The sequence below is a fragment of the Oncorhynchus clarkii genome, chromosome 12 (genome assembly GCF_045791955.1).
Source record: "Oncorhynchus clarkii lewisi isolate Uvic-CL-2024 chromosome 12, UVic_Ocla_1.0, whole genome shotgun sequence".
Taxonomy (NCBI): Eukaryota; Metazoa; Chordata; class Actinopteri; order Salmoniformes; family Salmonidae; genus Oncorhynchus; species Oncorhynchus clarkii.
This window is the reverse complement of record NC_092158.1, coordinates 56,821,032-56,848,428: the sequence shown is the minus strand read 5'-3', so window position 1 is coordinate 56,848,428 and position 27,397 is coordinate 56,821,032. Positions and strand designations below refer to the sequence as shown.

Here is a 27,397-nt window from a genome sequence, read left to right as displayed (position 1 = left end):
TCTTGCAGCCTGGCATCGTTGATCAGAGGCCAGGTCCTGACCACGGACGGGACTCCCCTGGTAGGGGTCAACGTGACGTTTGTCAAGTACCCTCACTATGGTTACACCCTGACTCGACAGGACGGCACGTGAGTGACCGTTTGGGTTTTGAATATGACAATGACTACCATTTTTGTTCTTTTTTTTAAAATGATTAATGGATTTACTGTATGTCCCTTAGTTCCCCCATGAATTACAAACATCTTAGAGTGAATGGAGGACCATGTGGATCAATGTCTTTATAACACCCTGTCTTTGTTCCTCTGTAGATTTGACCTGGTGGCCAATGGGGGTGCGTCTCTGACCCTGCACTTCGAGCGAGCGCCGTTCTTGAGCCAAGAGCGCACAGTGTGGCTGCCCTGGAACCGGTTCTATGCCATGGACACGCTGGTACTGAAGACGGAGGAGAACACCATCCCAGCCTGTGACCTCAGTGGCTACGTCCACCCTGACCCCGTGGTGGTGGCCTCACCCCTCTCCTCCTTCTTCAGCTCCCATCCTGCAGAGAGGCACATCATCCCTGAGACTCAGGTACTTACTGTACATACAATCAGTAGCTCTCCCTCTGGCTCTCTTTGTCTGTTACTTTCTTCTCTGTCTCTCTGTCTCTCTCTGCTTACAACTTTCCACCTGAGAACAGGGATCAATCCCTGCTTCCAACCTTGCCACTGTTTCTAGTATTTGCCTGTCTCCCTATCTCATGTCATTACTGTCTGAATAAAGTATCAAACCACAATTTAAAATATATATATATATTAGCATGCTCTCTCTCTCTCTCTCTCTCTCTCTCTCTCCCTCCCTCTAGCTGTCTGTGTCTGTTACTTTCTTCTCTCTCTCTTCCACTAACTCCCTCTCTCCCTCCTCCTCCTAGGTGGTTCATGAGCAGCTAGAGATCCCAGGTACAGGTCTGAAGCTGTGCTACCTGAGCTCTCGTGCTTCGGGGTACCACGCCCTGCTGAAGGTGACCATGACTCAGACCCTGGTGCCCCTCTCCCTGGTCAAGGTGCACCTGATGGTGGCCGTGGAGGGACACCTCTTCCAGAAGTGGTTCCACGCCTCTCCTAACCTGGCCTACTCCTACATCTGGGACAAGACGGACGCCTACAGGCAGAGGGTCTATGGGCTGACCCAGGCTGCTGGTGAGTGGCAGTGTGAGATTCTGTAGTGTTTGGATTATGTTTTGTCGGTTATGTTAGATGTAACTGTGTAGCTCTATCTGTCAAGACACAGGACCGTGCCATCTATTACCGCAACAGGCTGGCAGAACTTCTGTTGTGTCTTCCTGACAAAAGAAAGCCACAACACAAGCGTTTAATTAAGTTGACACCTACACAGTAAGATACTGTGTGGTGCTGTGTAGGTGTGAACCATGCATTGACAGAAACACTGTGTGATCACACTGCATACGTTTCTCCCTACGCACACGTCTCATTAAATCTCACTCGCTTGATTAACATTCTCGTGGAAGCAGGCTAAACCTGCTGCGTTCGTCCACACGTATGTGTATTGCATTTGATTCCTGTGGTCATTGAGAGTACCGTACATTTAATGCATTCAATGACTGTACGTGCTACGTAGTGTGATGACGCCCTGTGTTACTTTGAGGTGGTGCTAAAGTGTGGATGGGGAAGGAAAAGGTTCTATTCTCTGTTTTTCTACAGTGTCAGTGGGGTTTGAGTATGAGACGTGTCCCAGTCTGATCCTATGGGAGAAGAGGACAGCGGTGCTGCAGGGTTACGAGCTGCTACCGTCCAACCTGGGGGGCTGGTCCTTGGACAAACACCACGCCCTCAACATTGCCAGTGGTACGACCTACAGCCTTTTAAAACGCACTTAGAACATTTTAGAACGAACCTCACTCACAGCAGGACAGATCATTTACACGTGTGTGTTATCTTTTGTCAGTGTTGAGAATTAAAAAATAAAAAAATTTAATGGTGTAGCTACATTAAATGGTCACTGAAACCAGACAACGTCTTGGAATGCATGAATGAATGTTCAACATCCAAGTAGTCGTGTCTTTTCTTGTCTCGCATCTGTATATCAATGCAGTGCCACTGTGGATCTCCTAAAACAGTGTTCTTTCGCCTCCATGTTTGACAGCACCCGGTTTCCACTGAAAACCAATGGAATAGTCCAGTGCCCGGGCAGTGACAAGCAGGGAGTCAATAAGATGAAAAACACTAATAGTAGACCTCTCTGACTCTCACACCTTCACACTCACTCAGTTTCTATAGCAACAGTTTGAACAGTATTATTGGATTACTTTATTGTTTTATTTTTAGGTACACAGGGAATTTAAAGTCTAAAATGATAAGTAAGTCAATATTAAGATAGAGGCTGATTAAAAAGTGACACTGGGTCTTTGTTCCCTAGCTCTCTTCACGGCGTAGATGTAAAGTTTAGGATCTAAAAGGATATTGTTTTGAATCGGAATGCCTCTACTGTTTCAGGGATCCTGCATAAGGGCAGTGGGGAGAACGTGTTTGTATCAGAGCAGCAGCCTCCAGTCATCAACAGCATCATGGGGAACGGGCGCAGGCGCAGTATCTCTTGCCCCAGCTGCAGTGGTCTGGCTGAAGGCAACAAGCTGCTGGCCCCCATGGCGCTGGCCTGTGGGGGGGACGGCAGCCTGTATGTGGGAGACCTCAACTTCGTCCGCCGGGTCTACCCCACTCTGAACACCACAGCCGTGCTGGAGCTCAGGTAGGTTGGCAGGCATGACGGATGAACAGAGGTTATCATTGGGGGAGGGGATGAGTAACATGATAGGTGGAAACTAACAGGGTTGTTTTCTTTTGTTTTTCTCCAGAAATAAAGACTTGAGGCATGGGTAAGTTATGTTTGTGTGTCCTCTAGGGCTGACCCCATTTAGTCGACTGGTCGATTGTTTGGTCGATAGGCTGTTGGTCAACCGAGATTTCTTTAGTCGAACAGCAGCAAACCATTTTTTTTTAAATGATGTCGTACAAGACACCTGTCTGAGTGGACTAATCTATTGTGGAGGCCGTGGGGATGACACAGTCCATCACTCTAAGACATGTGCTGCTGAAAATATATATGGTTGTATTAAGTAAGAACAATGGTGCAACACTAATAAAAATGATATTATTTTATAACAATTCTACGGCTTGGGTAGCGGTCGCTGTCCGCGGTTCTGAAATACATCACTGCGCTGTTGAATTGGTGCCTTTTCCTAGACCATGTTGCTATGTGAATAATAGCAAAGTTAACCAGCATATTGGTGTTGAGAACAATGGGCGGAGACAGCAGGGGAGTTAGGAGAGGAGAAAACAGCCCTTGCCTTAGTTGTCTAAGGCAAGAGGAAACCCCAACTTAATTAGGTCTATAATCAATAGCGTAACTGTTAAATGTGCCTGGCTTTATAAATCATCAATATATTGTACATTTTTACAGTGAATTCGGTAAGTATTCAGACCCCTTGACCTTTTCCACATTTAGTTACGTTACAGCCTTTATTCTAAAATTGATTGAAGAAACACATTTCCTCATCAGTCTACATCAGTCTCATCAGTCTAAAAATTGAGCTCAGGTGCATCCTGTTTCCATTGATCATCCTTGAGATGTTTCTACAACCTGATTGGAGTCTACCTGTGGGGAATTCAATTGACTGGACATGATTTGGAAATGTGATGCATGTCAGAGCAAAAACCAAGCCATGAGGTCGACGGAATTGTCCTTAGACCTCAAGAGAAAAGATTGTAGAGGCACAGAACTGGGGAAGGCTACCAACAAATTTCTGCAACATTGAAAGTCCCCAAAAATACAGTGGCCTCCATCATTCTTAAATGGAAGAAGTTAGGAACCACCAAGACTCTCCCTAGAGCTGGCTGCTTGGCCAAACTGAGCAATTGGGATTGAAGGGCCTTGGTCAGGGAGGTGACCAATTTACTTATGTAAATGTGATATTTCATTTTTTAATTTTTAACATTTCTCAACCTGTTTTTGCTTCGTCATTATGGGGTATTGTGTGTAGATTGATGAGTGGGAAAAAAACAATTTAATCAATTTTAGAATAAGGCTGCATTTTTTGCAAAGTAAAAAAAAAAACATGACATGTTTTTCAACAAAAGTTGACACCTACTCATTCCAGGGTTTTTCTTTCTTTTTACTATTTTCTACAATGTAGAATAATAGTGAAGACATTAAAACAATGCAATAACACATATGGAATCATGTAGTAACCAAAAGAGTGTTAAACAAATCAAAATATATTTTAAATTTGAGATTCTTCAACGTAGCCACCCTTTGCCTTGATAACAGCTTTGCACACTCTTTGCATACTCTCATCCAACTTCATGAGGTAGTCACCTCGAATGCATTTCAATTAACAGGTGTGCCTTGTTAAAAGTTATTTTGTGGAATTTCTTTCCTTCTTGATGCTTTTGAGCCAATCAGTTGTGTTGTGACAAGGTAGGGGTGTATACAGAAGATAGCCCTACTTGGTAAAAGACCAAGTCCATATTATGGCAAGAACAGCTCAAATAAGCAAAGAGAAACAACAGTCCATCATTACTTTAAGACATGAAGGTCAGCCAATCCGGAAAATTTCAACATTTCAAGAACTTTAAAAGTTTCCACTCGGGAGCCGCAGACGTCGTCTGCAGAGTGAAGAGAAAGCCGGTTGCTCTGTTCCACTTGTTAGCTGCTTTTTCTTCACTCTGCGGTCCAACTTATGTGTGTGCCTTATGTGTGTCTTTTGGTGACACCAAAGTGTCATCACATGTGGGAACTTCTTCAAGACTGTCGGAAATGCATTCCAGGTGACTACCTCATGAAGCTGGTTGAGAGAATGCCAAGAATGTGCAAAGCTGTCATCAAGGCAAAGGGTGGCTACTTTGAAGAATCTATAATATATTTTTATTTGTTTAACACTTTTTTGGTTACTACATGATTCCATATGTGTTAATCCATAGTGTTGATGTCTTCACTATTATTCTACAATCTAGAAAATAGTAAAAAATAAAGACAAACCCTTGAATGAGTAGGTGTGTCCAAACCTGGTACTGTAAGTACTCAGACCCTTTACTCAGTACTTTGTTGAAGCACTTTTGGTATCCTCCAGCTTGGTAACATTGCCTGACATATAGCTTTAGCAAAAGTGATGGTTACCTGTATGTCATCTCTCTTGTAATTCCTATAGTCTCAGTCCTTTGAGGGATTATCTATCTAGAATATTCTCTCATTTCCTATCTACCTAGGAACAACCCAACACACAAGTACTACCTAGCGGTGGACCCGCTGTCTGGGTCGGTCTTTCTCTCGGACACCAACTCTCGACAGATCTACCGCGTGCGCTCACTGACCGGCGGGCGGCAGTTGTTGGACAATGCCCAGGTGGTGGCTGGGACCGGCGAGCAGTGTGTCCCCTTCGATGAGGCCCGCTGTGGGGACGGGGGCAAGGCTGCGGAGGCCACACTCATGAGCCCTAGGGGTGAGTTCCAGGGGCATAGTGTATCAACTCTTACTGTGGAGGTGACAGTGACTGAAGCCTTTCCTTATTTTAGGGATGCTCTGCTCCACACATTCCATAGAAAATCAGATCCACACATCTAATTTCCATCAGGATTATTTAGTTATATCTGACTGTTACTTACAGTCTGTCACTTATACCCCCTTGTAGGAAACACTCATATTGTGTGAGTTTACACATGTTCACCTGCTATTCTTTTGGGGTCTTTAGCTGTCACTCAGTATCTATATAGTGGTGTCCTCAGGAGGGAGGGTGTATGTAAACGAGTGATTTGCAATCTGTTTGTTCAGAGCAGTGACCTGGAACAGAAACAGCGGGTCTTCTTGACACCAAACTGCCAGGCGGAGTGTTAACACTGTCACTTGGTGTCACAGCAGAGGTGACACTCTAACACAGAGACATTCTGATGTCAGGATGAGGTTACAACGCTGCAGAATGCCTGATGAGCCCAACTTTGACAGTGTTTTGACTGTTTGTGTTAGCAGCCCCAGATGTAAAGTAGAACTAGTTTTGATATGTCAGAATGTTATGATTTCTAACTCTGCCTCCATCTTTCTGTCTGTCAGGGATCGCGGTGGATAAGAACGGCCTAATGTACTTTGTTGACGCCACCATGATCCGTAGGGTGGACCAAAACGGCATCATCTCTACCGTGATCAAGACCAATGACCTCACAGCGGTCCGTCCACTCAGCTGTGACTCCAGCATGGACGTCAGTCAGGTGGGGAGAAAAACTGGGGGACAAAAAAATCGTCCTTTGGGGCAGGAAACCTGTGTAGTACTGAGGCTATATGTTTTTCTTAATAGCCAGGTGGGAAGAGAGTCTGCAGTCTAAATGATATCCCCATCTGTCCTATTTTCCCCCCTTGCCTTATGGCCAAATACGCTAAGCATGAGAGACTTTTCTTTAGAGGGATACATCTACTACTGTCCAACAAAGAGGGCTGCCTCTTTGCTGTCATCAATTGACAGTATTTATACCCACCTATCCAAGCTATCCTAGCTGTGCTCTCTTCTGAATAGTGTGTGAAAGAGAGGAATTTGCGTAAAGACTTGGAGATCTAAAGAGCACTGGGGAGTTCCAGTGGATTTGTGATTACTTATGTGTTGTGTAACTGTTCATCCAGGTGCGTCTGGAGTGGCCCACAGACCTGGCGGTGAACCCCACAGACAACTCCCTGTACGTGCTAGAGAACAACGTGATCCTCCGCATCACAGAGAACCACCAGGTCAGCATCATCGCTGGGAGGCCCATGCACTGCCAGGTCCCGGGCATCGACTACTCCTTGAGCAAGCTGGCCATCCACTCTGCCCTGGAGAGCGCCACGGCCATCGCCATCTCCCACACCGGTGTGCTCTACATCGCCGAGACGGACGAGAAGAAGATCAACCGCGTGCGGCAGGTCAGCGCCTCCGGAGAGACCTCTCTGCTGGCCGGCGCCACCTCCGAGTGCGACTGCAAGAACGACGTCAACTGCCAGTGCTTCTCTGGCGACGAGGGCTACGCCACGGACGCCGGGCTCAACGCCCCCACCTCGCTCGCCGTGTCTCCCGACGGCACGCTGTTCATCGCTGACCTCAACAACATCCGTGTGAGGGCAGTGCGGCGCGACAGGCCCGTGGCCACGCCAGTGGGGCTATATGAGGTGGGGTCACCCCGGGAGCAGGAGCTGTATGTGTTCAGTAGAGATGGGCTCCACAGACAGACAGTCAGTCTGATCACCGGGGAACCTCTCTATAACTTCACCTACGGGCCGGACATGGAGCTGGCTGCTGTTGCTGATAACTGTAACAACACCCTGAGGGTGAGGAGAGACGGATCTGGCCAGCTGAGGCTGGTGCTGTTGCCTGAGAACCAGGTGGTCACCCTGGGGTTGGACCCTGCCGGTGGCCTGCGCTCCGTATCTGCCCTCAACCAGGAGGTGGCGCTGATGAGCTATGCTGCGAACACGGGCCTGCTGTCCTCCAAGGCTGATGAGACTGGATGGACCAACTTTTATGAGTATGTGGGAATTAACTAGTGTATGTGTGACTGTAAATTAGCCTAACGTATTCAGTGGTATAGCTCACAGTGCAGTGTATTAATATTAGGTGAAGAAAAGGAGCAATAGCCATTTATTGGTGTGGAAGTAATGCATTAGTCAGAGAGAAAAAGAAGTCTGGATTCCGTCAGGCCACTCGGGAGTCAAATCAACAGTATGTGTCATGTCACATTGTCACCGTCTGGTGTCTGACCCTGGTACTGCTCTGAGTGCTAGACGACATCTGTTGGTCTCACGTTTGACAAACATTCCAGCACATGTAGGATTTTTCCTCCATGGCCCCTCGACTCAGCTCCATCCTACTCTTCCCATGCAGGTATGATGGTGAGGGGCGTCTGACTAACGTCACCTACCCCACGGGAGTGGTGACCAGCCTGCACCGGGAGATAGACCAGTCAATCAACATCGACATGGAGAGCTCCAACAGGGATGATGATGTCACCGTCATCACCAACCTGTCCTCTGCGGAGGCGTCCTACACTGTGGTGCAAGGTAGCAAACATGTCACCTAAAAGCATCCTTCTCATATTTAAACTACAGTACTATAATCCCCAACCCAGCTCGCTCTCTCTGTCTCCCCAACTCCAACACCCTAGGGTACCTGACACTTGTTACAGTCCTATGACAAATGCGATTAAGGTGGAAATTCATTACCTAGGACACAGTAAATCTTCATCTGTGTCTGTGGGCGCCATAGGAGGTGGCTGCTGCCCAACAAGAAGGCCCCTGATCCCAGAGCTTATTTCAGCTGTTTAACAGTGTGGAGGAAAGAGCAGGAGAGAGTATAGATTTCCCTACTGACCCATGGGGGTGTGACAGAAAATAAATGCAATCTCATCTGTACGTCTGGAAACTACTGGAGCCGCGAGAATAAGAATTGAAGAGATTTATATGAAAGTGTGCCCTGGGGGGCTCATAAAAGAGGGAAAGCGACTTGGCTACCTTAAACTGCACACTTTATTTCAATCTAATGCGAGAGTTCTGACTGAAATGGACTCTACAAAGTAAATCTGTCTATAAAGGCTTCCAAAGTTTGCTTCTACTGTTTCAGGGAGATAAATTGAGTTTGAAAGCCGTTAAAAGCTGGTTTTGAGTACTCTCGTCTGGTTAGACGTGTTCGGGAAGTTTCCTTCGCATTAAACTCCATGGATTATTTTGCTTCCAGGTACCTTTCCTCCTCAAATGTAGTACATGATCTCATTACTGCATGTAAATGGAATAAAAATCTCGTGTTCTGCATTTTGCTGAAAGACTAAAAACCCTCTCATCTTTGGTCATGTCATTATGAGAGAGGATACTTGTTATTGTCTGGTAGAAAAGTACACAGATCCAGCCCCAGAGACTGCATTTCCCCTAATGCAGAGCATTCAATCAGATCAAATGTAATGTCTTCTCTGTAATAAAACGTGCCCTCAGTTTCTCACTTCTAATCCAACGTGTGTGTGTGTGTGTGTGTGTGTGTGTGTGTGTGTGTGTGTGTGTGTGTGTGTGTGTGTGTGTGTGTGTGTGTGTGTGTGTGTGTGTGTGTGTGTGTGTGTGTGTGTGTGTGTGTGTGTGTGTGTGTGTGTGTCTGTTTGTGTGTGTGTGTCTGTTTGTGTGTGTGTGTCTGTTTGTGTGTGTGTGCCTGTTTGTGTGTGTGTGCCTGTTTGTGTGTGCCTGTTTGTGTGTGTGCCTGTGTCTGCTGCTCCCCCTGCAGACCAAGTACGGAACAACTACCAGTTCTGTTACAATGGTACTCTAAGAGTATCGTATGCCAATGGCATGGGCCTCAGCTTCCACACAGAGCCCCATATCCTAGCCGGCTCAGTCAGCCCTACCATTGGTCAGCGCAACATCAGTCTTCCCACTGACAGCGGGCTGAACTCTATCGAGTGGAGGATGAGGAAGGAACTCATCAAGAGCAAAGTGACCGTCTATGGCAGGAAGCTGAGAGTAAGCTGGACACAATGCACTTAAAGTGCTCAGTCTCTAATGTCAATCCATTTCTGGAGGTTTTTTAATCAATGCAGCTTGCTCTCTGTCAAACTGAAGTCCCTCTCTATCACTGAGAAGGAAAATAGAGCTACAATATAGGATTTGTAGAGTAATGTTGTGTTTAACTATATATGATACACAGCCAGCTCTGAGCAAAAGAGAGAAAATGTAGTTTTTCACCCATAAAAACATTTGATTTTATCAGAATGCAGATGATAATACAGGCTTAGGATGTCTTCCTCTCATGTTTCATGTACAGTCAGGTGCCAATCATTTTTGACCTAGCTATACCTATGACTAATAAAATGTCCTCCCTCACACTCTGCACAGGCCCATGGCAGGAACCTCCTCTCCATTGATTTTGACCGCAACACTCGCACAGAGAAGATCTATGACGACCACCGTAAGTTCACACTGAGGATCATGTATGACCAGCAGGGCCGTCCAGCCACCTGGCTTCCCAGCAGCAGCCTGGCTGTGGTCAACGTGTCCTACTCCCCCACCGGACGCCTAGTGGGCCTGCAGAGAGGCAGCATGAGCCAGAGGAGTGAGTTTGACACTTTCGGACGCATCCTCTCACGCACCTTTGTGGACGGCAAGGTGTGGAGCTTCAGCTATCTGGACAGGGTGAGGCATTCTGATACACTACTGGATGTGACGGTCTGTCTGCCTGCCTGTCTGCCTGCCTGTCTGTCTGCCTGTCTGTCTGCCTGTCTGTCTGCCTGCCTGTCTGTCTGCCTGTCTGTCTGCCTGGCGTGCGTGCTGTAAGCTGCAAGGGAACAGCGTTTTTACTCTTGCCTGTCCCTGAGTTTTTTTTTTTTGTGAGAAGTTTTTCAAGGTCTCTGTTATTGTGGATGTACAATAGAGAATACAAATGGATGTACCTTTTTTTGTTTTCTCTATCTTCCTTCCCCAGTCCATGGTGCTGCACCTCCAGCAGAGTCAAAGGCAGTATGTGTTTGAGTTTGACACCTCGGGGCGTATCATCTCTGTCACCATGCCCAGCATGGCCAGACACACCATGTCCACCCACGTGTCCATCGGCTACATCCGCAACATCTACAACCCTCCCGAGAGCAACGCCACAGTCATCCACGACTTCAGCGAAGACGGGCGACCCCGCGCCACCTTTTACCTAGGCACAGGTCGACGCATCATCTATAAGTATGGCAAGCTGGCCAAGCTGTCTGAGGTTCTGTACGACGGCACAGCTGTGACGTTCGGCTACGACGAGACAGCCGGAGTGTTGAAGATGGTTAACCTGCAGAGTGGGGGATTCTCCTGCACCATCCGCTACCGTAAAGTTGGCCCCCTAGTGGACAAACAGATGTACCGCTTCTCTGAGGAGGGCATGGTTAACGCCCGTTTTGATTACACCTACCACGACAACAGCTTCCGTGTGGCCAGCATCAAGCCTGTGATCGGCGAGACGCCCCTGCCCGTGGACCTCTACCGCTACGATGAGATCTCAGGCAAGGTGGAGCACTTTGGCAAGTTTGGCATTATCTACTATGACGTCAACCAGATAATCACCACGGCAGTGATGACCCTCAGCAAGCACTTTGACGCCCACGGCCGCATCAAAGAGGTGCAGTACGAGATCTTCCGCTCGCTCATGTACTGGATGACGGTACAGTATGACAGCATGGGCCGGGTCATCAAGAGAGAGCTGAAGATCGGGCCATATGCTAACACGACACAGTACCGCTATGAATATGACGGTGACGGCCAGCTTGTCGGGGTCAAAGTCAACGACTGGTCCACCTGGCGTTACAGCTACGACCTGAACGGCAACTTGCACCTGCTGAACCCTGGGAACAGCGCGCGCCTGCTACCGCTGCGCTACGACCTGCGCGACCGCATCACCCGCCTGGGCGACATGCAGTACCGCGTGGATGAGGACGGCGTCCTGGGCCAGCGCGGCGCTGACGTCTTCCTCTACAACTCCAACGGGCTGCTGGAGCAGGCGTACAGCCGTACGCCCAGGGGGTGGAGCGTGCGTTACCGCTACGATGGCCTGGGCCGCCGCATCTCCAGGAAGACCAATGAGGGAGAGCACCTGCAGTTCTTCTACGCAGATCTCAACTACCCCGGCAGGATAACCCACGTGTACAACCACTCTGGAGGGGAGATCACCTCTTTCTACTACGACCTGCAGGGCCATCTGTTTGCCATGGAGGTGACCGGCGGAGAGGAGTATTACATCGCCTCGGACAACACGGGCACGCCGCTCGCCGTGTTCAGCAGCAACGGACAGATGGTCAAGCAGCTCCAGTACACTGCCTACGGGGAGGTGTACCACGACTCCAACCCTGACTTCAACATGGCGGTGGGCTTCCACGGAGGGCTCTACGACCCCCTCACTAAGCTGGTGCACTTTGGCCAGAGAGACTACGACGTGCTGGCAGGCAGATGGACTGCTCCAGACCATAAACTCCTACCTAAGATTGGCAAGGAGCCATCCCCGTTCAATCTGTACATGTTCAAGAACAACAACCCACTCAGTGACATGATCGACGTCAAGAGCTATGTGACAGGTGAGGATGATTTGAGTTTGCTTTTTCTTATGCAAAAAGATCCATCAAGTGAGCTAAGTATGTTGTTATGACATCTTGACATGTTCTAATTCATTAATACTGTAGATGTGAAGAGCTGGCTGGTGATGTTCGGTTTCCAGCTCAGTAACATCATACCAGGCTTCCCCAGACACCCCATGTATTTTGTTGAGCCGCCTTATGAACTACTAGCAAGCCAGGACTGTGAGACTGCTCAGGTGAGTGATGTAGCAAATACATATATATTTGAGCTACTGATTACTGAGACTACACAGGCAAATCTCCATGTTTTTTATGTTTATTAATTTAAACAAAATAATCAAGTGACTGGCTGACCCTCTGCTCTGTCTCCAGCTGATCACAGGGGTGCAGCATGCAGCGGAGCGCTATAACCAGGCCTTCATGGCCCTGGAGGGGAGGTTGCTCAACAAGGAGCACCGGGCCAAACGGGACAAGCCTGGGTACTGGTTCGGCACCAAAATCCCCATCGTGGGCCGGGGCATGATGCTAGCCATCAAGGAGGGCCATGTGGTGACGGGAGTGTCCGGCCTGGCCAGCGAGGACAGCCGTAAGGTGGCCCAAGTCCTGAACAACGCCATCTATCTGGAGGGAACCCACTACACCGTAGACGGGAAGGACTGCCACTTCTTTGTGAAGCTGGGCCTGGCTGACAGCGACCTGCTGTCTCTAGGACTGAGCAGCGGGAGGAAAGCCCTGGAGAATGGCGTCAACGTGACCGTAAGCGGCCGCTCTCGTCGGGGCGTCACCGTGGAGATCCACACGGTAGCGTTGTCCCTGAGTGTACGTTACGGCCTGGCGGCTGACGTGCTGGAGAAGGAACGGGGTCGCCTGCTGGAGCAGGCCCACCAGAGGGCCCTGTCGGGGGCCTGGATGAGGGAGCAGCAGTGTCTGAGAGAAAGCAGAGAGGGTGGGAGGCTGTGGGCAGAGGGAGAGAGGCAGCAGCTCCTAGCAGCAGGGAAGGTGCCAGGTTACGATGGGTACTATGTGCTGCCTGTGGAGCAGTACCCAGAACTGGCAGACAGCAGCAGCAACATCCAGTTCCTCAGACAGAAGGAGATGGGCAAGAGGTAACAGAGTACAATACAACACAGCCCCTCTGACACTTCATCTCCTAGGGAGAGTAAACATGGGGTTTCCCTGGCAGTGCTGCACGGGCATCTGAGAGGACACAATCTCACAAAACAGATGTCTTGCTGAAGGCAAAAACAACGCCTGAATGAGTTCAGACTATGAATTAAAAAAGCACCCTTAACTACTGATGATATGAACTGTACAGACTTTTTTATGTGGAAAAAAATTTAAATTATTTTTCACTCTTTTTTGAGGGATTGGTATTGATGCCAGTGAGGTTAACTGCTATTCCAACAGCTTATCAGACGTATCTGACCCAACGCAGACAATGACAACACAGTCGAGGCTTTTATTTCTAATGGCTGGCTAAACAACTCTTGAACTGTCTCAGGCCACCATCTGAAGAACATAGAGCCATCACTTGCCAACATCATCATAACCATGAGCAATGTTTAAGGACGCTCAATTGTTCTTCATTCAGAGTACATAGTAAAATATGGTTTAATTTAACGACAACAGAGATTGAGGATATGACATATATGTAGATTTGTATGTTCCTGTGCTGTAGACTTTGAAACAAGACATTCACTTGGGCACTCCTGTTGACTTATCCAAGATAACTCTCTCACAATTTCAAGAAAAATACAAATGGAATCACAGGATAGTCGTTTTTTTCTTGCTCTTTTTGTTTGCACTATATGACAATCATGAAGAATTTGTATTGAGGATGAAATACATGTCTTTTAAAATATATATATATATATATATATATTAAAGTTTTCTCAATACATATTTGAATTTGCAGCCCAAGACATGCTACAGATAAAATATGGTAACACTTGATAGCCAGCATCATAACACGTCATTACACGGTCAGAACCATGTCATAACATCTGACATAACCTGTTATAATATGGTCATAACACTGTCATGACACATATATTTAGACCTGTTGTGACATAAGGTGTATTATTTTATGGCTGGTTATGACACCTACATAAGTGTCAAAACCCACCAAACCTACCACACAAGGCAAAACATTCCATTACACCATAGCCTATGTGTCAACAGTATGCTTGTTATATATATATATATTTTTGTTTTAATTGACCATACTAAATTATCATTGTAATTGCGCACACGTTGATGTCAGACATGCACCTACGCTAGTGCTCTGTTGCTGATGACTGGGATGAATGCAGGAGCAGGACAAGACACGTGACAGTGTTATGACCATAAAATGACAGGTTATGACAAGTTATGTCAGTTGTTATGACCGTGTCATAATGTGTTATGACACTGGGTGTCAAGTAAAGGTCTACCTAAATGATGGTGTATGTTGTGTTTTTATATTGTTTACTTTTTTTTGTCTTTACAACTGTGAAACATGTTTCCCTATACATTACCAAGTTAAATGTGTACATTCACATTCATTCAGCAACAGAGATCCATGTCCTGAAAGCTGTCTAATTTGTAAATTTCTCAAAGGTGGTTTAACTATAGTTCTGTGAAGATCCATAGAAAAGGGGTTTACATACTGATCTTTGACTGATTTGATTGCCAAAACTCAAACATCCCCTGGAGATTTTAATTCATTTTTTACCTAGTGGTTTCTCTGTAACCAACCATATATGTAAAAAGTATCTTTTCACTGTGAAGAACCACAGTACGGATGTCAATATGTACATGAATAGGTATCATGAAACATTCTTTACACTAGACGAGGATTATGTGGAAGGTTTATCAGAATAAACGTGTTTTTTTCATGTTGCATGAAGTTCTTTTTCCACTTTCAGCAAGCAGCTGTGGATCGACGTGCTTTCCTGAGGGTCATTTGGGAGACTTAACTACCTACCCTCAACTTCCATTGAGCACTTACAGTATTTTTGTCATTAGTGTAAATTAGCAAATTGTGAATAAATCAAAGCAATTTAATCTGTCAAATACTGATTGACAGGTCAAATTGGCTTCCTTTGTACTACTGAGGTAAATGTATATTAAAGGCAGGTATTGTATCATTCAAATTGAGATCATTGGAGGCAAACCTCTTCCTGTCAGCTGCAGTGGGTTCTCATGGCTCCCAGGTTATTTTTACCATTTTAATTAGCACCTGCCAGAAGCATCTTTGACCCCCGGCACTAACGTATATGAAAGACTGGAATACTGCAGTGAAGTGTGAGGTTGGGACTCCAAGCTAACAAGCAGATTTAATCATTAACATCTCCATTGACATACAGTAGGACTGAGCCCCCTCCATACCTTTATAGAACAGCGGTAAGCAGAGATACTCAGCAGTCCGGACTGTTCTGAACGAGTTGCAGCTATTTTCACACATGCAAATCAAACTCACTGCACCCTGTCCAAAGCCCTGTTTATACCCTGGTGCGATGTGTCCTGATCTTGTTCACATTCTGATTGGGCCCACATTTTTAGACAGGTGTAGATTATTAAAATAACTGATGGTGATCAGAATGTGGACAAGATCAGTACACGTGTTAGCACCAGGTATAAACAGGGCTTAAATCTTGACCTTTCAGAAATAGAATCAGAGACCTCCCTGGCCCCACACTCAACCCACATGAGAGCTTTAAGCCAGAGGGGTGAGGAGCACTGCCCAAAATAAATTGTGCAAATATAGTCACCTGACTAAGACACACAGCTAAAATGTGCATATTTAAATGTGAATAGCTCTGGCTGTAAACCATTGGAGGCTGCTGATGGGAGGACGGCTCTTAATAATGTCTGGAACGGAATGAATGGAATAGTATCAAACACTTGGAAACTAATTTCAAGAGTTACAGTTCAAATAAGGAAATCAGTCAATTGAAATAAATTCATTAGGCCTTAATCTATGGATTTCACATGACTGGGCAAGGGCGCACTGGGGATCCAGGCCCAGCCAATCAGAATGAGTTTTTCCCCACAAAAGTGCTTTATTACAGACCGAAATACTCAGTTTCATCAGCTGTCTGGGTGGCTGGTCTCAGATGATCCTGCAGGTGAAGAAACCAGATGTGGAGGTCCTGGGCTGCAGTGATTACACGTGGTTGGTCTGTGGTTGTGAGGCCAGTCGGACATACTGCCAAATTCTCTAAAACAATGTTGGTTTACGGTAGAGAAATTAAACAGCTCTGGTTGACAAAACTTGAGACATCTGTGGCATTGTGTTGTGTGACAAAACTGTACATTTTAGAGTGGCCTTTTATTGTCCCCAGCACAAGGTGCAGCTGTGTAATGATCAGGCTGTTTAATCATCTTCTTGATATGCCACAACTGTCAGGTGGTGTTATCTTGGCCAGGATATAAACACATTTGTGGACAAAATTTGAGAAATAAGCTTTTCTGGGATATTTTATTTCAGCTCATGAAACATGGGACCAAAACTTTACATGTTGCGTTTATATTTTTGTTCAGTCTAGTTTTCTTTACCATGAAAAGCAAATATTTAAAGGTGGGGATGAAAGATAAAAGTAAGTTTCCAACATCTCTAATATGAAAAAAACAAAAAATAGAATTAAATATAAACGGTTAATTATTTAGACCGATTATCAACATTGTTTTCGGCGAAGATGTGTCAATATTTATATATTTTTAAAGTTAGCTTTAGTACTTTGAGTGTTCAGGCTAGGTTTTTAGTTGCCGTATGATGTACAAAGTCACGTATGCAACAATTTAGCGGGCATAATAAAGTTACAACAAATAAGACAAAGAGACAGGAAGTAAAAGATCAGTTAACTTCCTGACGGTTTTACACCGTGGAAGATTTCTCTGGGGAGGACATGGTGAGGTAACAATGAGGTCTCGTCTCGCCAGGTTCAGGGATCAGGTCATCATGTCCCACAAACAGCAGCAGCAAAGGGCCGTCCAACAGGCCGTGAGACAGGCGTGCTCCCCTCCGCCTCCGCCATCTCGACTCCTGTCCTCCACCACATACACTGATAGAGACGAAGACAAAGATAAGTTATTCAGTGCTGTATTCCCAGTCCCTCTTATCTACTACACACATCACGGGAGGTTGGTGGCACCTTAATTGGGGAGGACGGGCTCGTGGTAATGACTGGAGCGGAATCGGTGGAAAGGTATTAAATACATCAAACCCATTCCATTAATTCCATTCCAGCCATTATTATGAGCCTTCCTCCCCTCAGCAGCCTCCACTGACACACATGCATGTTCATAATATTGGAAAAACAAAAAGCTTGTATCCATTATTTAGACACATATACTAGTAATTGGCCAGAGCTAGGCCACTCCATGTTACGACACTCGTTAGCTATCAGGCATTAATTCGCATTACTAGTAATGTCAATGTGTGTTAATGGGAATGAGGGCAGATTCACAAAACCTCACTTCCGGCAAGAGCAAGATGGGTTTAGACTGGGAGCTGGAATTGGATGCCCCTGGGGTCTGATCAGACTCTCACTGAGTGGAACTCCATTGATTATAGGGGTGACCACTGTCAGAAGCAGGGACCGAAGGAAAGTGGATCAAGCAAGCAGTTCTGCCATTAGTGTCATGACTCTTCAATGGTTAGCGAGGTTAAGTTGAATTTCATTCCTATGAGCGTTCAAATCCATTTAATCACTTTGGCCTCGTCACAGAGCCAGAGATTGCCTGGCCCAGACTGTCTCCATACTGGGAAAATTATATATTAGTGTTCATTGAGTTGTACTGGCCTACTCTACAAATATCACTGACAATTCTGCACCTCAACTAGTCATCAAGAATCCTTTCTATAAAATGGTAAAATAGTTGATTTATGCATATACTGTATGTACAGGCAGTGGTTAAGTTGTGCCTCAGCTTCACAGAACCTGGCTCCTGCACCTTGGGTCAAAGACAGGGTTTTTCTGCATGGAAAAGTATTGGGCAGGCTGCCTAATATTTATTTTATGGGCCACCAAAATCCAAACATTCAAAAAAAGACTAGAAATGAGTTCATATTTTTCAGGATGGAAAAACTTTTCAGTGTAAACTTAAACTAAAATAAAAATATACACGGAGTATACCAAACATTAGGAACACCTTCCTAATATTGAGATGCACCCCCATTTTCCCTCAGAACAGGCTCAATTCGTTGGGGCATGGACTCTACAAGGTGTCGAAAGCCTGTTGACTCCAATGCTTCCAACAGTTGTGTCAAATTGGCTGGATGTCCTTTGGGTGGTGAACCATTCTTGATACACAGGGGAAACTGTTGAGAATGAAAAACCCAGCAGCGTTGCAGTTCTTGGCACAAACCAGTGCGTCTGGCACCTACTACCATATCATGTTGAAAGGCTCTTACAATTCATCCTCTGAACAGTACAGTCGTGGGCAAAAGTTTTGAGAATGACACAAATATTAATTTTCACAAAGTTTGCTGCTTCAGTGTCTTTAGATATTTTTGTCAGATGTTACTATGGAATACTGAAGTATAATTACAAGCATTTCATAAGTGTCAAAGGCTTTTATTGACAATTACATGAAGTTGATGCAAAGAGTCAATATTTGCAGTGTTGACCCTTCTTTTTCAAGACTTCTGCAATCCGCCCTGGCATGCTGACAATTAACTTCTGGGCCACACTGATGGCTGCCCATTCCTGCATAATCAATGCTTGGAGTTTGTCAGAATTTGTTGGTTTTTGATTGTCCACCTACCTCAAGTTCTCAATGGGATTAAGGTCTGGGGAGTTTCCTGGCCATGGACCCAAAATATCGATGTTTTGTTCCCCGAGCCACTTAGTTATCCCTTTTGCCTTATGGCAAGGTGGGGGCTGTGTTTCTGGACCTAAGGAAGGCTTTTGATACTGTTAACCATGAGATTCTCATCACAAAATTGTCCAAGTTCAACTTTTCCCCTGATGCCTTGAGATGGTTGAAATCATACCTTGAAGGCAGAACTCAGTGTGTCAGAGTGAGCAATGAGCTGTCGCCCACTCGTAGCTATGATGTGGGCGTGCCCCAAGGGTCAATACTGGGGCCCCTCCTGTTCAGCCTGTACATTAATGATCTGCCTTCTGTCTGTACTGGGTCTGAAGTTCAAATGTATGCAGATGATACAGTGATATATGTGCATGCAAAGAGCAAACAACAAGCTGCACAAGAACTCACTACTGTAATGGTCCAGGTTACAAAGTGGCTCAGTGACTCGTGTTTGCATCTCAATGTGAAAAAAACTGTTTGCATGTTCTTCACAAAGAGGGCAACAGATGCTACTGAGCCAGATGTCTATGTGTCAGGGGAGAAGCTCCAGGTGGTATCCGATTTTAAGTACCTTGGCATCATACTTGATTCCAACCTCTCTTTTAAAAAGCATGTGAAAAAAGTAATTCAAATAACCAAATTCAACCTAGCTAATTTCCGATTTATACGAAATTGTTTGACTACAGAGGTAGCAAAACTGTACTTCGAAACTATGATACTCCCCCACTTAACATACTGCTTGACTAGTTGGGCCCAAGCTTGCTGTACAACATTAAAACCTATTCAGTCTGTCTACAAACAGGCTCTCAAAGTGCTTGATAGGAAGCCCAATAGCCATCATCATTGTCACATTCTTAGAAAGCATGAGCTCTTGAGTTGGGAAAATCTTGTGCAATACACCGACGCATGTCTTGTATTCAAGATCCTTAATGGCCTGGCTCCCCCTCCACTCAATATTTTTGTTAAACAGAAAACCCAGACATATGGCAGCAGATCCACAAGGTCTGCCATGAGAGGTGACTGTATAGTTCCCCTAAGGAAAAGCACCTTTAGTAAATCTGCATTCTCTGTGAGAGCTTCCCATGTCTGGAATACACTGCCATCAGACACACATAACTGCACCACATATCACACTTTCACAAAATGCTTGAAGACATGGCTAAAGGTCAATCAGATGTGTGAACATGGTCCCTAGCTGTGTGTTGCCGCTTTCCATGTTGTCTGTTGTCTGTAGCTTGTGAGGTGTGGAAACACTTTGTTGCTTTTATGAATTTTGTCTTGCTGCTTTTTGTTTTATGTTGCTCTGTCTGTATGCTACGTCTTGCTTGTCCTATGTTGCTCTGTATGCTATGTCTTGCTTGTCCTATGTTGCTATGTCTTGCTTGTTCTATGCTGCTATTGTCTATATTGTAATTGTTTTTAATAACCTGCCCAGGGACTGCGGTTGAAAATTAGCCGGCTGGCTAAAACCGGCACTTTTACTGAAACGTTGATTAATGTGCACTGTCCCTGTAAAAAATAAAAATAAACTCAAACTCAAGGTGCTCCATCATGCTGGAAAATGCATTGTTCCGTCACCAAACTGTTCCTGGATGGTTGGGAGAAGTTGCTCTCGGAGGATGTGATGGTACCATTCTTTATTCATGGCTGTGTTCTTAGGCAAAATTGTGAGTGAGCCCACTCCCTTGGCTGAGAAGCAACCCCACACATGAATGGTCTCAGGATGCTTTACTGTTGGCATGACACAGGACTATGGTAGCCCTCACCTTGTCTTCTCCAGACAAGCTTTTTCCGGATGCCCCAAACAATCGGAAAGGGGATTCATCCGAGAAAATGACTTTACCCCCAGTCCTCAGCAGTCCAATCCCTGTACCTTTTGCAGAATATCAGTCTGTCCCTGATGTTTTTCCTGGAGAGAAGTGGCTTCTTTGCTGCCCTTCTTGACACCAGGCCATCCTCCAAAAGTCTTCGCCTCACTGTGCGTGCAGATGCACTCACACCTGCCTGCTGCCATTCCTGAGCAAGCTATGTACTGGTGGTGCCCCAATCACGCAGCTGAATCAACTTTAGGAGATGGTCTTGGCGCTTGCTGGACTTTCTTGGGCGCCCTGAAGCCTTCTTCACAACAATTGAACCGCTCTCCTTGAAGTTCTTGATGATCCGATAAATGGTTGATTTAGGTGCAATCTTACTGGCAGCAATATCCTTGCCTGTGAAGCTCTTTTTGTGCAAAGCAATGATGACGGCACGTGTTTCCTTGCAGGTAACCATGGTTGACAGAGAAAGAACAATGATTCCAAGCACCACCCTCCTTTTGAAGCTTCCAGTTATTCGAACTCAATCGGCATGACAAATTGATCTCCAGCCTTCCTCACACCTGTGTTAACGAGAGAATCACTGACATGATGTCAGCTGGTCCTTTTGTGGCAGGGCTGAAATGCAGTGGAAATGTTTTTGGGGGATTCAGTTCATTTGCATGGCAAGAAGGGACTTTGCAATTAATTGCAATTCATCTGATCACTCTTCATAACATTCTGGAGTATATGCAAATTGCCATCATACAAACTGAGGCCGCAGACTTTGTGAAACATTCTCAAAACTTTTGGCCATGACTGTACACACACACACAATCCATGTCTTGATTGTCTTTTAAGGCTTAAAAATCATTATTTAACCTGGCTCCTCCCCTTCTGATTAACAAGTGACATCAATAAGGGAGCATAGCTTTCACCTGAATTCACCTGGTCTGTCTCTGTCATGGAAAGACCAGGTGTTCCTAATGTTTTGTACACTCAGTGTAAAGTATGTAGAGAAGATTATGAGCCTATATACCTTTTTATGACCAAAATCACCAAATTTACTAACAATCACCAAAATAAAAGCTAGACAGTCTAACATTTCCAAACATTATGCATTCAGGTTAATTTTTGTCATGGTATGGGGCCCTTATTTTTGTCATGGTACGGGGTCCTTATTTTTGTCATGGTATGGGCCCCGGGAGCTGATGACTTGGACGTCGATTAAGTCAGCTCCCACACCAATCTGATTCAGAGGGGTTGGGTTAAATGCGGAAGAAACATTTGGTTGAATGCATTCAGTTGTGCAATTGACGAGGTATCCCCTTTCTCTTTATTGATTTTGTTATCATGTTTGAGTCACTCAGATAGCATAAATCATGGCAAAATGTGTAAAATGTAAGGAAATTACACTACATGACCAAATGTATGTGGACACCTGCTCGTCGAACATCTCATTCCAAAATCATGGGCATTAACATAGAGTTGGTCCCCCCATTGATGCTACAACAGCCTCCACTCTTCTGGGAAGGCTTTCCACTAGATATTGGAACATTGCTGAGGGGACTTGCTTCCATTCAGCCACAAGAGCATTAGTGAGGTCGGGCACTGATGTTGAGCGATTAAGCTTAGCTCGCAGTCAGCTTTCCAAATCATCCCAAAGGTGTTCGATGGAGTTGAGGTCAGGTCTCTTTGCAGCCAAGTCAAGTTCTTCCACACTGATCTTGACAAACCATTTCTGTATGGACCTCGCTTTGTGCATGGGGGCATTGTCTTGCTGAAACAGGAAAGAGCCTTCCCCAAACTGTCCCCAAAAGTTGAAAGCACAGAATTGTCTAGAATGTCATTGTATGCTGTAATGATTAAGATTTGCCTTCACTTGAACTAAGGAGCCTGAACCATGAAAAACAGCCCCAGACCATTGTTACTCCTCCACTACAATTTACATTTGACCAGATAGCGTTTTCCTGGCATCCGTCAAACCCAGATTTGTTTATCGGACTGCCAGATGATGAAGCGTGATTCACCACTCCAGAGAACTGCTCCAGAGTCCAATGGTGGCAACCTTTACACAACTCCAGCCGACGCTTGGCATTGCACATGGTGATCTTAGGCTTGTGTGTAGCTGCTCGGCCATGGAAACCCACTTCATGAAGCTCCTGACAAACAGTTATTGTGCTGACGTTGCTTCCAGAGGCAGTTTGGATGTCGGTAGTGAGTGTTGCAACCAAGGACAGACAATTTTTAAGCGCTTCAGCACTTGCCGGTCCCGTTCTGTGAGCTTGTGTGGCCTACCACTTCACAGATGAGTCATTGTTGCTCACTTCACAATAACAGTTGACCGGGGCAGCTCTAGCAGGGAAGAAATTTGACAAACTGACTTGTTGGAAAGGTGGCATCCTATGACGGTGTCACATTGAAAGTCTCTGAGCTCTTCAGTAAGGCCATTCTACTGCCAATGTTTGTCTATGGAGATTGCATGGCTGTGTGCTCGATTTTATACACCGGTCAGCAACGGGTGTGGCTGAAATAGCCGAATCCACTAATTTGAAGTGTCCACATACATATATATACATACATACATATTTGTAAATATAATGTTGGTTTAAAACTTCAAATGTTCTCTCAGCCCCATGGCAAGCTGTGTGGAATTACAGGAAATTAGCTTTAAAACTGTACTTTAAAAAAATCTCAGACCCCATTATAAAATGTATAGAATTGCAGGAAATTAGCTTTACAACAGCAATATTTTGTCACTGGGGCCAACAAGAGGGCCTCAAACATTTTTGGTTGGCGGTGACGCCATTGGCCACGCCCACTGTCACACCCACCACCATTTTGATTCAGAAAAAAGCTCCAGCACCCTACTACGGGTCCAAAGAGAAATGTAGAATAAAATATATTTTTTTAAAGGTTAGGGTTAAACTAAACCTTGTATCCACCACAGGAGGCAACAGAATATAATTACCCAACAGGATAAGAAATCATTTCAACTGTGATATACAACTGTATACACAAGCAAGCTGAAAGCTATAACTTACAACATGAGGCTTCAATTGGGTGCAACAGCACCAAGAGTGGAAGGCCTCTGTTTCGAACATCCATCTCACTGATGGTTGATAGGTATGTACAAGGTTCACGGTATGCTCACTTACTGTATCTGGGTTGAGAGAGTGTTTCCCCATAACACACAAAAAGCTGTTCTGTTTGACTAACAGTTCTTGTTGCAGCAAGATAGGCACTCAATGCCCTAATCGGGCAAAGTGTATGCAACTCACGACTCTCCTGTGAGGAGTAGGGAGGCAGGTGAAATGCTGCTATGATTAAGGGCTGGTTAACATGTGATGATGAAAGGACCTTAGGTAAGAATGTTGAATTTGGCCAAAGCACTGCCTTAGATCCATCTTCAGCTAAAGTGAGGCATGAAGGTTGGGTAGAAAAGTGCATGTACTGTAATTCTCTAACTCGCTTGGCTGAAACCATAGCCAATAGAACGGCAGTCTTGACTGAGAGCTCCCATAGCTCAAGTGAAGACAGGGGCTCAAATGGTGGAGTCATAAATGATCGTAGGACAACATCTAACTCCCACGAGGGTACTAAAGGAGCCTTGGGTGGCCGTAGCCTGAGAGCACCTTTCATGAATTGTGATACTAGAGGGTGTGCCTGTAGTAATGCATCCGCAATCTGGTCATGATCCATAGAGATGGCTGCCGTACACACTTTCAATGTAGATGGGGACTTCCCTGCAGCCATAAGCTCCTAGAGGAAAGCTAATCAAATGGCTACCCAGACTATTTGCATTGACACCCCCCTTTTTACACTGCTGCTACTCGCTGTTTCTTATCTATGCATAGTCACTTTACCCCTACCTACATGTACATATTACCTCAATTGCCTCGACTAACCTGGACCCCCGCACATTGACTCGGTACTGGTACCCCCTGTATATAGATCCTCGTTATTGTTATTTTATTTGTTGCTCCTTTATTTTTTTACTTTCGTTTATTTAGTTAATATTTTCTTAACTCTTATTTTTCTTCAAACTGCATTGCTGGTTAAGGGCTTGTCAAGCATTTCATGGTAAGGTTGTATTCGGCACATGTGACAAATAAAATGTTCTTAACATCAACTACTCACAGCACCTCCGAATTGTTGAAGAATTGTAATTCCGTAAGGAAGTAATACGAAGGGGATTAATAGCAATCTCGTAATGTAAAACACAAACGTGAGTGAAGAAAGACAGAATGTCACACCGCACTGCCTTTTATAGTGACAGGTCACGTTGGTACAGTAAGGGTGTGGCGTGACTGCAAACATCTTTGATATTAAGTATCTCAATCACATTGCGTGAAGGGGAAGGAGTTCTCAGAGGTCATTTGGCAATCCATTACGAAGACTAAAAAGAACCCTAACCCCAATTTTGGCCTATTATCTATCTCTAACCCTTAGTCTTAAAGTCAACCCTGGCTTAACCTAACCCGGCCAAAATACGGCTCCTCCACCTCTGAATTCCACATTTAACCCCTGTATACAATAATCTATTCAGATACACAGCCAGACAAAAGTGGGTCAGTGGGTTATTCTATGTATTAATTTCCATAGCTGCTTCATAATTCCAAGCTCTCACCTGTGTTCTTAGGGGCTTCTCCATACATTTGTGCACCAGGGGGTGTATCCTGCCATCCTAACTGTGGCTGAGGCGGAATCTGGTAACCCTGGTAACCTGGCTGCCCTTGGTATAAACCTGGGGGTCCTGGGGGGAAGTTAGAGTAGGATGGATCTGTGGGTGGATAACCCGGAGCAGGGTATCCCTGGGCTGGGTATCCCTGATCTGGGAACCCTTGGGGTTGGTACACAGGGGCCATGGGGGTTGGATACCCAGGTGCTGTAGGGGCAGGGTATCCTGGGGCAGAGGGGCCAGGGCCCCCATAAGGAGGCGGCTGATCAAAATTCATCTGTGGACAGCAAGACGAATCCGCCTAGGAATGTGGGAAATCACAAAACAACAAAAGCATAAATATGGCATGTGACAAGTAATGTCTCTGACCAAATGTCAGAAACAGAATGAGAAAGTCACGACAATTGACTGTCAGAATCCCTTGTCTTGTAATTGGAGTGGAGAATGTGCATGTTGCTTAAGTTTAACTGAAAACAGTCCAACCTAGTGAATGAGAGCTTTGTTGCCCTGCTGCTGCATCGAGTGGGGTGATGTCAGCCCTGTGACTGACTGTGAAAGACTGACTCAGTCTGAGAGGTGACATTCCACTCTGGAGGCACAACTATTTTAACAGTGTAATGATAATGAGTGAACAAGGCCAGGGTCTGAATTCAATTATAGGCAATACTTTCCACTTCCACAGACACAGTTAATCAGAAGAAGTATGTGGATCATATGGCCAAGAGCCCATTCAGTGGCTGGCTATTCCAATCCATAAAATACTATTCTAGGGTAATTTGTTCACAGTTATTGACGTTTAAAAAAAGTTCAACTATAGTGTAGGCAGCTTCAGCACCAAAGTTATATTCAAACTTTCCTTAGTTTACTTAGACAGATTCTAGACATTCAAGAATAAATAAATCATGCAGACCATTTCTACTCTTCCCTTGTTAAAACGACCTATAGTATGTCTTAGTGAATAATGTCAGTATTACCTCGGGTTGAATGAACTGTAATCTGTAATGTGCTTTCTTTCTCTCTTCTTGGTTCGGATTGGCATCAACACAGCCTTTTTCTTGATTTACGTTGTATAATCCATTGAGTGTTGCTTGCTGGCGCGCTCCTCCGTTTTCACTGGCAGCAACGGAAAACTAGCTGATGGGTGCGTTGATGTCTTAGAGACAGCTGAGCCGGTCGGCCGATTTTGGCCTACTATCATCTGACTCGGTTATCCCCCCACCTCTTATAACCTTACGTCACAACCATGAGTAATTTCACTCTGCTGATCACACTCACATTTGAACTTTACATTGGTGGCATTTCATTGTAATACTACTAGGGTAGTAGGGGGTAACTAGCCCCCTGGGGTAACTACCCCCTCCCCCCTGTAATACATATAAAGACCACAAGATGTCAACAAATTATTTTTCCAACACTTTTTCTAGCTGCATTTGCTCTGCTCAACAAAACATGTCCAATGTGTCATCACAACTTTTGGAGATATTTCAACAAAATGATTTTGTGGTAAGTTGTAGATATATTCCAATGAAGTTAGATCTATATATATATATTTTTTTTTTTAAATATACAAGTAAATAATCCACTTGTTTAGAGAGAAAAATGTAGATACTTTTTTTGTAAAGTAGTATAGTTAGCTAACGCTCTTTTGTACATTGCGCTGTAACGTACAACTGAACTTATTTTAGCACCCAAAAAACGTAATACTCCCAGGTCAACTGTAATATGAACACCATTGTAAAGCACAATTTCTCCCCTTTCCAGCAAAATCAATGACAAGGCCTTCGTGCTGCCCGTCTCTGCATGATTGAAGAAGGCAATGATCTCCGTCGGGTCTTTTTAAAAATGGCAGGTGGGGAAGCGAAACCTACTGCGTGATAGGGAAAGGGTGAGATAAGCCGTGTGGGGAAACTGCTTTTTTCAGTCGATCTGTCCAACTTATCACCTCTAAAATATAAATAAAACACTATAAAGAGTTTATATAATATGTCATTACATACCTATTTGAAGGTTTGTGTCGAATTTGAATCTGGTTTTTAGGGCGG

At 45.1% G+C, this 27,397-nt stretch overlaps 2 protein-coding genes across 2 annotated transcripts in view; one reads left to right on the top strand and one right to left on the bottom strand.

The window, feature by feature from the left end:
• Positions 1–13,917, top strand: part of LOC139420852 (teneurin-2-like) — a 62,689-nt gene extending 48,772 nt beyond the window's left edge. Inside the window, exons 13-27 of the mRNA XM_071171211.1 lie at positions 9–128; positions 309–570; positions 911–1,178; positions 1,701–1,844; positions 2,493–2,745; positions 2,852–2,872; positions 5,262–5,494; positions 6,100–6,254; positions 6,661–7,535; positions 7,892–8,067; positions 9,272–9,507; positions 9,880–10,176; positions 10,466–12,086; positions 12,192–12,322; positions 12,459–13,917. Coding sequence (XP_071027312.1) covers positions 9–128; positions 309–570; positions 911–1,178; positions 1,701–1,844; positions 2,493–2,745; positions 2,852–2,872; positions 5,262–5,494; positions 6,100–6,254; positions 6,661–7,535; positions 7,892–8,067; positions 9,272–9,507; positions 9,880–10,176; positions 10,466–12,086; positions 12,192–12,322; positions 12,459–13,196 — 5,530 coding nt within the window. The 3' untranslated portion in view covers positions 13,197–13,917. The remainder of the gene's footprint in view (positions 1–8; positions 129–308; positions 571–910; positions 1,179–1,700; positions 1,845–2,492; positions 2,746–2,851; positions 2,873–5,261; positions 5,495–6,099; positions 6,255–6,660; positions 7,536–7,891; positions 8,068–9,271; positions 9,508–9,879; positions 10,177–10,465; positions 12,087–12,191; positions 12,323–12,458) is intronic.
• Positions 13,918–16,529: 2,612 nt separating this feature from the next.
• Positions 16,530–26,562, bottom strand: LOC139420851 (cysteine-rich and transmembrane domain-containing protein 1-like). The gene is made up of 3 exons (XM_071171210.1): positions 26,330–26,562; positions 25,305–25,656; positions 16,530–17,131 (listed from the first exon to the last, which is right to left on the bottom strand). The coding sequence occupies exons 2-3, from the start codon at positions 25,630–25,632 to the stop codon at positions 17,019–17,021; spliced, it is 441 nt and encodes a 146-aa protein (XP_071027311.1). The 5' UTR covers positions 25,633–25,656; positions 26,330–26,562; the 3' UTR covers positions 16,530–17,018.
• Positions 26,563–27,397: the final 835 nt, after the last annotated feature.

Bases quoted from the DNA above. Each gene is read 5' to 3' on its own strand.
- LOC139420851 (XM_071171210.1), bottom strand. From the start codon at position 25,632: ATGAATTTTGATCAGCCGCCTCCTTATGGGGGCCCTGGCCCCTCTGCC. The intron at 17,132-25,304 runs GTGAGAGCTTGG...CGTCTCTATCAG, and splicing joins AGAAGCCCCTAAGAACACAG to TGTATGTGGTGGAGGACAGG.